Source organism: Aedes albopictus, chromosome 1, assembly GCF_035046485.1.
Source record: "Aedes albopictus strain Foshan chromosome 1, AalbF5, whole genome shotgun sequence".
Lineage (NCBI taxonomy): Eukaryota > Metazoa > Arthropoda > Insecta > Diptera > Culicidae > Aedes > Aedes albopictus.
In genome coordinates, this window is record NC_085136.1 from 81,267,557 (window position 1) to 81,283,383 (window position 15,827).

At 41.7% G+C, this 15,827-nt stretch overlaps 1 protein-coding gene across 3 annotated transcripts in view; it reads left to right on the top strand.

The window, feature by feature from the left end:
* The window catches only part of LOC109421982 (short-chain dehydrogenase/reductase family 16C member 6), a 144,558-nt gene that overhangs the window by 107,423 nt on the left and 21,308 nt on the right, over positions 1-15,827 (top strand). Inside the window, exons 2-4 of one of the 3 annotated variants that reach the window (XM_029856042.2) lie at positions 11,408-11,713; positions 11,787-11,964; positions 12,033-12,574. The exons of the other annotated variants lie outside the window; for them this stretch is intronic. Coding sequence (XP_029711902.1) covers positions 11,408-11,713; positions 11,787-11,964; positions 12,033-12,476 — 928 coding nt within the window. The 3' untranslated portion in view covers positions 12,477-12,574. Of the gene's footprint in view, positions 1-11,407; positions 11,714-11,786; positions 11,965-12,032; positions 12,575-15,827 lie in introns of those variants that run through there. 3 annotated transcript variants of the gene reach the window in all.

Consider the following 15,827-nt stretch of genomic DNA (forward strand, 5'->3'; position numbering starts at 1 on the left):
TGCTTACCAATCTGGGAAATTTTGCGTGACTCTTTTACATAAAATCGATATCTCTCTTTGACATAACGGCCAGCAGCGATTTACAATTTGGTGTTTGTGGATGTCCCCTATGGGGAGGGAGGATAGATTTCATTCGCTTCTTTTATCAACAATTCTGCCAAAGTGTGTATTGTACACCTTCATCAAAAGCGTCAACTGGAAACCTGGCAAACTGATGGTTAGCCTACACAACCACTCTCCTCTACATAGCGCCCATCACGATGAAAGCTGTTCCCAACGGACAGCTACAACGGCATTACCACGATATGTGACGATGATGAATGTTGTCCATGCATCAAGATGTCAATAAACCCGGAAAGGCGTCCTCTCGTTCTGCTGCAATGTCGTAGTCCGGCCTCAATGTCAATCGGTAGACCTATTTTTATCTCTCACTTGAGAATCCCAGGAAACAAGTTTCCCTACATGATTTTGTACCAGGAGATCGTTCCTTTCACCGCCCAACAAACCAGTCCTTACCGATCGCAGCAAAGAGTGAACTAAACCGTTCACTCGCCTCACGTCCAATGATCCCCGGCAAAGGTTTCTTGCATGCGGCATGTGGTGTGTATTAATTTTATCGTTATTTCCAAAATACTGTCCACACTGCAAAACACCTTGCGTCAAAAATTTTTGTCCGATAGTCCAAAAATAGACGTTGACGATTTGCAAATCTCACCGGAACCAGTTTCGACCAGTTTTACCTTTTCCGAAACGCGGAATTGCTAATGATTGTCACCATTTTTTTTTATCTGATGCTTGTTTTGATCTGTTTTGATGAGTTGTTCACGTTGGTTTTCTGTTCATTTTCGTGTTTTGAGTTTGCAGTTTTGGGTGTTTGTTTTGTTCATTCGTGATTTTCGATCTTCAAAATCTTCTGATGAGCATTCAATCGGCGCATCTTTGTGACGCATTCAAGTGACACAAGAACACGGAAGTGAATATCGCGTGCTCCGATGGTGATCCTCACAAACAAGAGAACCGGCTCGAGCGTGCGCTGAGCCGGCTGAGCCAGTCACTCAACAACATGAATGGAAAGGTGTTTCTGATGATCGGTGTTCTTTGTGCTGCTGCTGTTGTGATGGTCAGGTTTTGCGGTGGTTCACGCGCATTGTCTGAACTGCTGGGCTGGCAGCCAGCCAGCAAAGCCTATCGACCTTGAACCGAACAATGAACGAAAGTGCTACACTTTTATGATCCATTGAGACTGGCATCGCAGAACCATAGCACCGGTGGAAGTCTTTTCGTTTCCACGAGTTGCGTTAACATGTTGTTATTTATGGTTTTAATCTTTTACTCTGGAAAGCCGAAAATAATAACAGCTTTTGTGGCGTCCACGATTAGATTAAAGCTAATCACAGCCGGTCAAATTAGCAACTCACTCGATAAGATACATACTGTGATATGCCGCCGGATAAGAGTGAAACTTTGAACTTGAAACTGCTTGTTATCGTCTTTCTAGTTCAAGTTACCGAGGGGGATTCAACGCAAACCTATCCGGTCATAGCAAGATAGCAAATAGAGTGTGACTTCATTCCTATGACACAGCGATTCTTGGTGAATCCCTAATTCAGTGTCCAATGGAAGATTCAAAGTTCAAATTTGAACGTGCTTTAGTTGAACACGCGCTATGGGTATGCTTTTGTTTGGATTTGGTTTTATGACGGGTTTTACTGATAATGGAAACTTTATTTCTGTTTGTCATTTTAGTGACATTATCTCCTGTTCCTATTTTACGCACCCAGCGACTGTGAACGGTCACAAAGCTTTATCAAAGCTATAATACGACTTCCTCTGATCCAACCTTTGCTGCTTTGTTTTTCAGGTGGGTGTACATCTATGTACAGCTCTCGTCTATGTGATTTGTAAAGCAGACAAATTAGTCAGAATCTTCAAAATCGTATAAGTTAATCTCATCAATTAAGTGCTTATCGAAGTGCTGCTTCCACCTTTCAACCGCCCGTCAAGAGGCTTCAGTATTTATCCCTGCATATTGAGGTTCTTGTAGAACTGTAGTGGCTCTTCAGGGCGTCATAACAGTTTCATTTCCTTCCACTCCACATTCTCCAAGCGGAGGGTATTCTTTCACAAGATGCGGGTCAGCTGCTTCTATTTGTGTCGTTCTACGTTCGACCGCGTTCATTGCTGCAGCATTAACACCTGTGCTAGGGTCTGCTCTTCTAAAATCCCTGCGCACTCCTGATTTCAGCAGTCGTTGCGTAGACGTACCTTATGGTTCTCTTGGCTGCATCGTTGCTTTTACTGTACTCCAGCAGTCCCCTAGAGGGACCACATCGAGCTCACTTAAGCGACATCCGGTAGCTTGAGTTTCTCTAGACTAGAACGTGCCAACGACATAGAGTTTTGGGCGCAGCCAAGGGCTCAACTTGACCATCACCAGGCACAGTTGATGTTAGCACCACAAAAGGTCACAGAAGTGCCGTCCATTGATCAGAAAGCATTTGATTTGCGATTTCGTATGCCTGTGGAAAGCTGTACTGGAGAACGGTACTACGAATGGTGGAAGTGTGAGAAATCAATGTATGTCATAGGCAGTTTTTGCTCGTCAGCTGTTGAAAGTTTCCGATAGTCTCTTGTAATTCCTCCTCCTAAATAAATAAAGAATTCCGGTTACGTTCGTAGACATAATGGCTGAAGTTTGCGTTCATGGGAGATCCAGAGCTCACTAGGGCCTGTCCATAAACTACGTATACTCTTAGGAGGGACGGGGGAGTCTGGCCAAAGTCTACGAACTATACAAATTTTTAAAATTTTGTATGAATAAAATTCTACAAGGGGGAGAAGGGTTCTGAGATGGCCAAGTGAAGTGAAAGCGAAAAGTAGAAAATGAGTCATGACAGCATGACGCTACTCTAGAGCTGAACCTGAAAGTATGAAACCATAAGACTTTATTCACAAAACTTTTAATTGTATTTTATGATTTTTGTTTCATCAACGAAAAATGGAATACTGAGTCATAATATCATGCCGCATATACTCCAGAATCATGACGAAAAGGTATGCAATCGTAAGCCTTATTTATGGTTGTATGACTTAGTGACATGGTTCCGTGACTCAGAGTCATGATATTAGATAAATGAAAGCAATAATAGGTTTGTCGTGTCGTAACGCCCTTGGCAACCATGACAATTTGTTACGAAAAGAGCGAGGAATATTTATGGTAATTATTTGTGTCATGATATCATGACTAGCAGTCATGATTTCATAGAGCTTCATGGAAAATTTTATGATTTCATAAGTTTTTTGTCATGAATTCGGAAACGGATTTTTTTTTCAGAAACAGGTTTGTGTACATCCAAGAACATCCAAATCCTTTTGAAACTTGTTTAACGAAATTATTTTCTTTCAGCCACAGATAGCTCCAATTTAGTCGATAAACCTCGAAAAACAATTAAACATGTAATAATATTTTTAATTTGTTTTCCGTGGTACACTGATACATCTTTTTTTACATGGATAAGAGGAGCATGCGGGTAATTTTCAACAACAGTGCAAGTCAGTACCTGAATTTAAAACCTATTCTGAAGAGGCTTTGCAACTAGGGGTTCATACGAGTCGAAAGATGATTCCAAGAATATCAGTAGATCCTGAATGGTGTGGGTTTCAGGGCGTTTTATGGGATTATGGAATAGTTTTAGATAGATTCGGGAGACTCCAAAGCCGCAAACTCCCTGAGATCCCTGAAAATTCGTGACGTGCTCGTGAATGAAGCCTCGGAAACCCCTCAATTTCTTGGATACTCCAGGAAACGCTCCAGAAACGCCTCTAAAAATCCGTTGAAAACCCTAAGCCCCATGAAACTATCCTGGAACCACGCGAAACCTCTTGAACTGCCGTTAAACTGACCCGAAAACAAAGAACCTCTTCCTGAAACATCATGGAAATGTCGGAAATATCCCTTAAACTCTTAAAACGGCCCAAAAATTTCTGAAAACACCTGAAACGACCGCTGCAAGCCCATTCAAATCCTCTTAAACGTTCTGGAAAACCTCTGAGCCTTTCAAAATGTTTGATATCTCCTGAAATGCGTTGTAAGCCCTTGAAACCCTACAGAAACTCCTTGGCATTATTTTTCCAAATAGAGGAAAACGTGCCACTCATACTGAAGACTTATAACGTAATTAATACCAAATGCCCCTAAAGAACTGAAGACCCCTGAAGGCCTCCCTGAAACGTTCATAAACAGTCAGAACTCCCCCCTTAGATGTCCTGAAACATCTTGACGCACCAAAACCTCCTTAAATACCGGAATCCGGGACCAACTCCTGTGAAGAAGCATGCGTACGTGTCGTCTGTTGATACCTGGTCGGCCATCCCATGTTCCGCAAAGATGTGCCCATAACATCACACACCGGTGTTCATTCTGCATCTGACGTACACTCAGTTGATAGTTGAAACTTCCTAGTGGCACTCACACTCGACATTGACAGTCACAGATCTAGTGGCGTCAGCAGGGTGGGTCGTATTAGTGGCTGTACTCTTATGAATGTAGCGTGTCAGTCGGGTGTGATTTAAGTCTCACTATCCTACGGTACACTTCGAACGGAATAAGGCCTTTCAAATCCATGAAACTCCCTGAAACGCCTCTACGATCCCATTGGAACCATCCAAATCGTCATTAATACTCCCTAAAGCCCCCTGAAAACCCCTCCAAGTCACCTGAAAACTTTCCTGAAATTCTTTGATGCCTCCAGAACCCCTCCAAAATCTCTGAATCCAAAATCTCAAAATCCCTGAAGATATCTGAATTCTTTCGAACTTCTTTGAAACTCCCTAGAACGGTCGTATACACCTCTGAACTTACTCCCATTCCCCTAAAATGCCACATGAAACTTCAGGAGCATTCCTGAAGCACTCAGAATTCCTCTGAGACATCCTTCTGATAAAATCTAAAACACTTCTAAATACCTTCTGAAACCTCCAGAAACGCCGCTGTAACGAACGCTCTAAAACCCATTAGAAACCTCTCTGTAGACTCCGTCAAAGCTTCTGAAATCCCTGAAGTCCCATGAAACTCCTTTAAAGCCACCTAGGAATCTCGTGAGCCCCTCGGCACGCATTTAAAACTACTTCGAATGCCCCTGTGGGTTCCATAAAACGACTCAACTCCATTTGTCCATTTGGCATAACGCCGTTTGGCATAATGCCATTTGGCATATAGGTCATTTGGCATAATGCCGTTTGGCATAATACGAAGAACAGCCTTCTTGGTATGAATGTGCATAGTTATTGTTATACCAAATGGCCGATAGGCCAAATGGAGTTTATGTCAAATGGCATTATGCCAAACGGCATTATGCCAAATGGCATTATGCCAAATGGGGTAGAGCTCCATAAAACCCCTTGAAATCCTCTGAAATCCACACGGAACGAATTGAAAGTTCTCTTTGAGACCCTCTATTACTTCTCCCTCAAGACCCTGAACCGGTCCCTCCATTTACTCTCCCCTTAAACACCCTGTGGGCGCCGTTGCCACGGCTACCGTCATTGTTACATGTTCTCATGGATAATACCTCCCATGCAGGGCATAAAATAGCTGCATTAATTGAATTTACATAAGAAAAACTACTTCAAAAAAGTATTTAGTGTAGATACATGTTTCAACAGATTATAAGTTCAATGAAAAAAGGTCATCAAGAGTATAGATCATCGAATCTACAATCGTAACTACAATTAATTTTATGCAATTTTGTTCTGACAAGTGAGCAGTTTGGCTTCTGACTGGTTCCACAATGACTGGTGGCTTAAGAGGCCCAAAAAACTCCCTTGAGAATCTCCTGCCGAACCCCTCTGAAAATTTCTGAAACAACTTGAAATTCACTAAAAACTTCCTGAAATTACTTTGAAGCCCTTACCCCAACCGAAACACCTATGACGCTCTCCTGAAGCACTAATCCTGGCACGTTATTGAACGCTTCTTGAAACAATTCATAAAACATCCTGAAACTCCTTTGTATCCCTAATTTCACCTTCATCTCACCTGAAACCTAATGAAAACCACCGTGAAAACCCTAAAACTCATATAAAACTTCCCTGGAAACTCCTTGAAATCGCTTCTTCTTGTCCCGAAACACCACATGTTCCATCTGTAAAATTTCTCTGTGCCCCATTGAAACTCCTCTGAACCCTTCTCCTTCAGTAGCTTCGCTAATGCATTTATCGTATAGACATTCCTGAATCACTTTGAGTTCAATTGAACATTCCTGAAATCTCTGAAGTTCATGGCATGCCCTGAAACTACCCAAGGCGCTCTGAAACATTCCTGAGATTTAACAAAAGCCACAACCTTCTCTTGAAATATCATGAAAATGTTAAAAACGTTCCTAAATCACCGTGAAATATCTTAAAGTCACTCAACCCACTAAAACCCGTTTAAACCATCCAAAACACCTTCGAAACCCCTTGTATTCTTCTGAAACTGACCAACAATATTTGAAACCCCTTTTGGAACTCCTTAGGGCCTTGGAACCCCATAAATCTCCCTCAAATGCCATGAAAACCCCTTAATCACCTGGTATTCCCATGGAATCCCCTCAAACTCCCTTGAACGATCAGGTTAATCTCCTTAACTCCTCCTTCCCTCTAAACGTAACTGTCATTACCTGAAAGTCCTTGAAACGGTCGTGAAGCACTCTGAATTCCCCTGAGATGCCATGAAACACTCCAGAAACCTCCTGAAACCCCCAGAAACCAGAACCTTCTACTGAAACATCTCGAACATCGAAAAATAGGAAACCTCCCAAACGCTCCTAAATCCCCTGAAGTCCCTCGAAAGGCCTCTGCAAACCTCCTGAAACGCCTCGAAAAACCTCCAGAACCATTTCTGCAACGCTCCCAAAAATACTTAAAACCCTTTATTGCTCCTTCCTTAACCCTTTGAAGCCGGATTTTTTCCATGCGTTATTATACAGATTTTTCTACGTTTTTCTGTAGTTTTGGTGGTCAATAGCATAAAAACAGTAGAATATTATGCAGAATATTTTTTCTGGATATCCTACGTCATCCAAACTGTTCTTGAGTTTAGATCCTGAAGTCTGCGTGTGTAAAGGAAACTTCTTTCATCATACAAAGCTACGATTTGTAATCTATCATGTCCAGTAAGTCTTCTGAAAGTTCAGTAGACAATATCAGATCAGTCGAGACATCCTACGTCATCCAAACTGTTCTTGAGTTTAGATCCGGAAGTCTGCGGGTGTAACGGTAACTGCTTTTATTATACAAAGCTACGATTTGTAATCTATTATGTCCAGTAAGTCTTCTGAGAGGTTAATAGACAATATCAGATCAATCGGGATATCCTAGGCCATCCAAACTGTTCTTGAGTTTAGATCTTAAATTCTGCGAGTGTAACGGCAACTTCTTTCATCGAAAGTTTCGAATTGTAATCTATCATGACCAGCAAGTCTCAGTGGTTGTTTTGTTTTCAACTAAGCTTCATAACAATACGGAAGCCCAAGCATCCCAAACAATATATAACAACGTTTATTGTTCCTCTAACTACTTTGGTAAGTACATTGGATTATGTAACACTACGTAGCGGCAAAAGCTATCACAAGTGTAGACCTGAAGCTAAGGTCTCCGGAGTAGTGTTGTTGATCTGGAATATCTCAAAACTATCTTGAATGACGTCATGATATGATATGCCAGGGAGATTACAGATTACAGTTTAAAGTTAATTGTGAGAATAACTACTGTTACTATCAAGAGTCAAACTTCAGGATAGTTTGGATGGTCCTTAATGTCCCAAAGGTTCATAAAAATATAAAGTAGACTTCAGATTGGTCCAGTCACCGCGATTGATTATGAAACGTTACTCAGTATGCCAGATATAGCTGATGTTATGAGTGTAGATCTTAAGTTCTGAACCCAAAGAGAGTTTGGCTGACCTGGAACATTCCCATACCTAGTGTCTCTAAGTGATATTTGAGATTTCAAGAGCTTCACGGATCTCAGCAGATTATGCTGTACTATTATTAATGATGAAAACGCATAGAGTTTTCTTGTAGATTTGAAGGACTTCACTGTAGAACAGTTTGGACGAACCCGAGTGTCCCAAAGGTTTGTAATAAAAAAAAGTAAACTTCAGATTGGTCCAGTAACCACGGATAAATATTCAACGTTACTCAGTATTGCAGATATGGCTGTTGTTACGAGTGTAGAAATGAAGTCCTGAACTCCAAGGTAGTTTGGCTGACTTGGAATATCCCTGTAGTGTCTCTTGATGAAATTTGAGATTTCAAGAGCTTCGCGGATCCCAGCAGATTATGAAGTATTCTTATTTATGGCAAAAACACATAAAATTATTCTTCTAGATTTGAAGAACTTCATTATTGAACAGTTTGGACGACCCTGAATGTTCCAAAGGTTTATAATAAGCTGCAGATTGCTCCAGTAACTGCGGTTGATTATACAGCGTTACTCAGTATAACAGATATGGATACTGTTACGAGTTTAGACCTTTAATTCTGAACTCCAAGGTAGTTTGTCTGACCTAGAGTATCCCTATGGTGTCTATAAATGGCATTGTAGATGTCAAGGGCTTCACGGATCCCAGTAGGTTATGCAATGCTATTATTTGTTACAAAAATACATGAAATTATTCTTGTAGATTAGAAGGACTTCATTACAGGACAGTTTGGAACACCTAGAACATCCCAGAATAAGGAATACCATTCGATTTTCTTGACAAAGGCTTAATGAATACTTATAAACATAACCCACATCCAAGTTCAGCTTTTAGAACAACTGGTATGCCAAATATTTCTCTTTTCCAAATTTCATGGTGTTCAGGATGTTCTTGGTTATCAATGAAGCCCCAAATACAAATATCACCATTTTTCTTTAATAGAGGACTCAATTTGCAACAACTTTGCCCAAGACAGTATCTGTTTTATCGAATGGTTGAATTTATACAGCCGTTTCTATGTTGAGGCTGTATATGACCCCTCCGGCTCCAAAGGGTTAAGACCCTTCAGGAGGCGTCTAAAAATTCAGTAACGCTCTACGAGAAAGGGGGGAGGGAGTACGGCCGAGCGTTACGGTATGAGACTCTCTTACTGAACCCCTTTGAAACTCGTGAAACAATCTGCCGTTAATCACACTTTCCCTATTCTAAAACATCTCTGATGACCTCTTGTAGCTATCTCTGGAATGTTATTGATCGTCCCTAAAAACAGCCCTGTATGCACTCTGAAACTCCTTTATACCCCTCCAAAAGCCACTGAGTCCCATTTGAATCATACAAAACTCATCTGAAACTTTCATGAAACCTCCTGGAAACACCCGCTTCTCATTAAACACTACATGTCCCGTATCCTGAATTTCATACAAACTGCTCTGAACCCTTCTGCCCAAGTAACTCCCATAAAACATTTCTCGTATAAATATTCCAAATACCAAATACCTCAAACCCCCTCTGAAACTTCTCTGAAATACCTCTGTAACTGCCCAGATACTTCCTTGAACCCTATTTATCTACGCTTGGTTCCCATGTGGCTACCCTGCAAATTCACCCTCACCTTTCCCTGAAAACCTTTTTTGAACTCCTTTCAAATCCTCTTGCTGGAACTTCCCCACAGCACCATCAAACTACCTATATACCTCTTGAGTTCTCCGAAACGTTTCTGAAGCTCCCCTGAAACGTTTCTGAATCTCCCAGAAACACCTTCAACCTCCCTCCCGACGACTTGCTTTGAAGCTTCCGAGTATTTTAGGCACGTTTCAGAGGCGTTACTCAGGCGTTACATAGGTGTTTTCGGGGATTTCTGCGCGTCTCAGGTGCGTTATTAAGGGGATTTCGAAAGCATTTCAAAAAGCTTCCGAGAATTTTTGGCGGCTTTCGTTTTCGTTGATTTTGGAGGGTTGCAGGTGCGTTACATGCGGTTCGATGGGATTTTAGGGGGATTTCGTAGGCTTTTCAGGAAGCTTCAGAGGATTTTGGTGCGTTTCAGTGGCGTTACGCAGCGTTTTTGGGGGGTTTTGGAGGGTCTTTGGGGCATTACATGGGGTTTTGAGGGGGATAAGTGGGCCTACAGTTTCTGGAAATGCATTTTGGATCACTGTTTTTGAGGGAAGAAGCTTCAGGGAGATTTCATCGTCGCTTTAAAGTGTTTTATAGACGTTTCAGGGGGTTTCATTGGAGATTCAAGACGTTCCAGACTGTTTACGGTTGTAGATCCGATAACCTATATTTAAGAGAGCTCTTGTAGATTCTTGAAACAAACAAACTTACCACTTACCACTTGCCGACACACAGATGCATGAGGCTGTGTAAGCAACAACGAATTGCGCAGCCAATTATGCAATTGCTCAAGTTCAATGAACTCCGTTCAATGTACTTTGGAATTCAGGTCATCAACATCTTCTGTCCCAGTAGTATGTCTGATGCCACGTAATAAAAAATAAAAGTTTCATATTATGCCTTAGTGTTCATAGACAGATAGAAAGTATTACGTTAGAAGTTGTAGTGAGAAGATCCAAGAACATCCAAATCCTTCAGAAGTTTGCCTATTGAAAACAATGTCATATTCACGCAAGACAGATCATATATCATATCAATCAAGGTATAAAAAAATAAATAAAAGGACTTTGAAGTCTTTATGGAAATTGGGTATTAAAGTTTGAGAGGCTCATAAACAATCGAAAACTCGTTCCGAAAAAAAAAAATCTCAACCGGTTCGGCACACGACCCCCTCAGGCCTTAATGTGTCTCATAGTTTAACGACTCACATTTAATAGTTGTCTGCATCCCTCAATGATCACTGTCCCTGTAACTCTGGCCGGACATATTCTAGCGCAAAACAGAACACTAATAGCACATACCTATCATCGTTATGTCACACACGTTAGTCGCATTGTCTCTCATACAACCAACTCACTAGGGCTACACGATCATACATAAAATGTGTAGTCCACATCGTAGTGTTGTCCGTAGCATTGACCTTACCCATTTTATTCATCCGTTCGTCCCTCCGTCAGTCCGTCCGATCGTCCCAGTCACCACACCTGCATCATCTTAATCGGTTAATGTGTTTAGTACTTATCCCCGCAGCCAGCGCTGCGGTTACTGTAGTGTGGTGCATTAAACATACGTGTAATGGAGATAATAAACGGAGAGGTCACCAGCGTGAAGACCCGGCTGGCCGTCCTCGACCGTGGTGACCTAGTTAGTTGCACCGGCAAATGATCACATCGCACTACTGAGCTTGTTCACAACATCCCGCACCACACCGCACCGCCAATGTCCACTGTGTTATGGGTTTCAATGTGTAAGCATCCCGGTAGATTTAGAAACAGGTGATTGTGAGGATCTTGATCTAGGCTAATCGGGGTGTTATGGTTCCTATCGTAGCCAACCGAATCCAGGCGTCCAGCTGTACAATGTGTTGCTGATCTTGGTTGACATGATGGTGTTCTTCGCCAAGGCCACGTACAACATCGTGATGAGTTTGGTGCACCTGGTGGCTCCTCCGGAAGCCGAGGACATTAGTCAGGATGTGGTGCTGATCACCGGAGCTGGTCACGGTATGGGCAAGTGCCTGGCGCTGCAGTATGCTGCCTTCGGAACCACCGTAGTCTGTGTGGACATCAACGAGAAGACCAACTCCGAGACGGTGACGGAAATCAAGCAGGGCGGCGGAAAGGCCTTCGGATATATGTAAGGGATTGGAAGTTCTGTGGGGTTTCTAGGATGGGGTTTTCACAATGTTGCACTTTTTGATTACCTTTAGCTGTGACGTGACGAGCCGAGCGCAGATTGTTGAGATGGTCCAGAAGGTCAAGCAGCAGGTTGGTGTAGTCACGATCCTGGTCAACAACGCCGGAATCATGCCAACGCATCCGCTGCTGCAGCAGACCGAGCAGGAGATCTCCAAGACTTTCCAGATCAACGTGATGGCTCACTTCTGGGTATTACGACGGCTTATGATCGCACCGTAACAACTCTTACTAACCTCTAACCAACTTGATCATTCCAGCTCATTCAAACCCTCCTACCTGACATGATCCAGAAGAACCGAGGACACATCGTGGCCCTGTCGTCCGTCGCCGGTCTGGTCGGCTTCAAGAACCTGGTACCATACTGCGGCACCAAATTCGCTGTCCGTGGCATCATGGAAGCCCTGGCCGAAGAAATTCGGGCCGATCCTCGCAAGCCGAACATCAAGTTCACCAGCATCTACCCGTACATGGTCGACACCGGTCTGTGCAAGCGACCTCACACTCGCTTCCCGGAGTTGATGAAGATGGTCAAACCGGAAGATGCGGCCGCCGCGATCATCGACGCCCAACGACGTGGACTGGTGGAGGCTTCCATCCCCAAGTACCTGCTGTACCTGAACACCTTCATGCGCAACTTCCCTCTCAAGAATGGACAACTGCTGGGCGACTTCCTGGACACCGGCGTCAACTCGGACTTGTAGATTTAGGACCCGCTAGAGTTACCTTGTAGTTGTATGAGTGTTGTCTAATCCGCGACGATTTGTGAGAAATAAATCTGCGTGCATGTTTTGTTACCTTAGCTTCCAGCTCTTGGCAACCTTGACGTCAACCGATAAGCCCCAGTCGAACGTAAATCACCATCAACTCAAGTGCTCTTTAATCCCCCAGTAGGTACTTGTACGAGACAGCGCTAAAAAAAACCTGACGACTTCCTCGAAACTTGTACAATTACTTCGTTCCACGCTCGGTGAGAGCCTGCAATTAGCCGCGGCGTCACAATTAACCTCGACCGCGCGCGCCGCCGCCGGCCGGAACACAACTATGTGCGATGACTTGGTGGATTTGAGCTCTCTTCTAGAGAGATCGTTGATGTTGTTGTGGTGGTTTGAAAACAACCTTCTTCACACGGTGCGCCGGTCAATTGATCGAGCGATGCGAGGTTGTAAAGTGCGATCGCTACCACCATCATCATGATCATCATCATCGATCAATCGGCGATCGACGATCGATGAACGATCGGTGCTTTCCAATGGTCAAGTTCAAGACTGTTGATCACCGGTTTGCCGCCGTTGGAGACCGGTATTCACTATTCATGTGTGATTTGTTATTGTTTGGCGTTTTTTTACTTCTGAAAGTGTTGAGTTGCAGGATCGCATTGTCTTCAAATTAGCAAATTACCCGTTTTCGACAATTGACTTTTTTGTGGCAGCGTAATCTACACTCGGGTAATCAACGGCTTAATGTTCGAAGCACTTGACTGATTGCTGCATTCTGTAAGTGACTTGCAGTCCCAATCGTACACTAAGCATGACGAATGGAAATCTGTGGCCTGAATCTTGAGAGTTGAGTAGTCCTCAAATCTTAATAGTCTTTCCAGAAAGTTCCTGTAATGTTACAAGAAAAAAGTAATTTTCGTGTAAATGGAATTCACTCCTTATGATTTTTTCTCAAAAATGTACATATTGGATCGTTCAATAAGGTAGTTTGAAGAAGATTTCCGGGACATCTTTTGTTTTCTACCAACTTTCGGGAATCTCACCTGTTGGTATTCTAAGTATTACTCCTTTGATTCCTCCACAAATTTTAGAAACTTCTCCAGGAAAAAAATCCCAAATTTTTCCGATTTTTTTTAAAGAATTTGACATATTTTAAGAAAGTTTTCAAGAGATGATTATACCAATTCGAATTTGACGGCTACGCAGTCTTAAAGAACCAAAACGAGTTGATATCTATCCCAACGTTTCGACACTTTAGATGTTGTCTTCTTCAGGGGACCGATATGTTTTCGTTTTTTTTTTTGTTCTGTGTAGTTTTGTCTAAACGAAAAACGTATCTTTCCCCAGAAGAAGACACCATCTAAAGTGTCGAAACGTTGGACTAGATAACAAGTCCTTTTGATATAATAAGACTGAGAAGCCTTTAAATCCAAGTTGCACAGAATACAGTCGATGCCCTTCATCTTTTTGCATTTTCTTTTTTTTTTTTGAATTTTAAAATTCAATGCAGATTTATGCAAGAGATCGCGTGCACATTTCTTTACCTCTTATTAAATTTAAGGTAAGTTGTAATAAGAATTTCTAGAAAAAGTTCTTAGAGAGATCCTTTTTTTCGTTATATCTTCAAAACTCCTGCAGAGATTTTGGAGGTTTGTACACGTATCCAGAAAAAAAGCTTAACTATTTGATATTTTCTGTTTCAAATTTGAGTGTTTCTTCATTACTTTCTCTAAAAACACTTTTAAGAACATTAAAACTATTTCTGCAGGGATTCTCTGTTACAGATTAAATGAGGGGGTTAGAAGCAAAGGGGTGTAAGTGACAAAAACCCACTTTCGAGTAAATGAGGTTTAAAATTTTTGACCAATTTTACTTCCCATACAAAATGTACGAAGTTTCAAAATCAACCCAATTTTCTCTGATTTATTGTAATTTTTCCAATCGTCGTAGAAACAATCTTAAAAAAGTTCCTGAAAGCTTGAAATCTGAAGAATTTTATTATATGCTCATCTCAAAATCGACAAAATGGTCACTTACATCCCTTTGATTCTGGGCCGCACAAATGTAGAAATTCCCCTAAAAATGCATCTCAACTATTTTAATTGACGTAAAAACTTGAAGTATTTTAGGCAAAGTACGTTTTTTTTTTTTTATAAAAAATTTTATTCAGTTCAGTATGTACAATTACAAATCAAATCATGTAAATACAATTATTACTAAATCTAATTCTACAAAATATTACTCAGCAAGGACTGCAGAGCAGCTGTGTCAATACGGTTATTACTTTCGTTAATACATATGACATAATTGATGAATAGTTTAAGTATCTTGATCTTATCATTTCGATTAATTTTCATTGATGGTCTGATTAGATCCTCAACACTGAATGTCTTACTCGGATAAATTGTTACTAATTCTCGCTGGAGTATACGCCAGGGTGGCGCAACTCTTGGACATATTGCTATCTTATGCACTAAGCTCTCATTGCAAGAGTTGCAGAAAGCACAAATTGCTGAATCCACCCTTTGCATTATAAACAGAAGTTCACCGTGAGCAATTTTTTCATTCACGAGAATGAAATAAAAACTCCTTTCGCTTGAAGATAGATACCTTGATTCGATATTTCGCCAGACGGCCATCCAGTCGCAGTTGAGGTACTTACCTACCACTTTAAGAGGCTCTAGGAGACTCAAAAAGTGCTTGTGCAGTACATCCGATGTAGGGTTATCTTTGATTAGATCTGGGAGATACGAAACTTCTTGACATACCTGTTTTAAACATGGTGAGTTGGCCGGGAGTGAGCTCAAGTTAGCTGGGTTTTGAGTGTTGCTTATGAATGACGTGTAGAAAGGAATTGACGTTGCTTCCTTCAAATGACGACTTATGAGAAGTGCTTTTGACTTGATACTAGGCAATTGAAGATTTAACCCCCCTTTTTCATAAGGCAAAGCCAGTTGCGTTATAGGCACACGCAGAGCCATTCCATTCCACAAGAAGGATCCCATTATCGATGTCAGTTTAGCGGCATGTAATTTGTTCATAGCAAGTACTGATGAGACATACCAAATTTTTGCAGTAATAAAGGTATTTAGCAGCACTACTTTTTGCTGCAGCGTTAAATCCCTCATTTTGTGCAGCCACAAAAGCTGCCCACACTTAGCAGTTAAAGAGTCCCAATTCAATTTTTGCATTAGTCTAACTGAATTGCAAAATGTGATGCCTAAAATTTTGATTTTTTCTGAAGTTTGTAGCCATGACACGGTGCGAGATTCTCCTGCTCTGAGATAGCCGATGTTGATAGAATCTGTTTTGTTCAAGTTCAGCACGGCCCCGGAG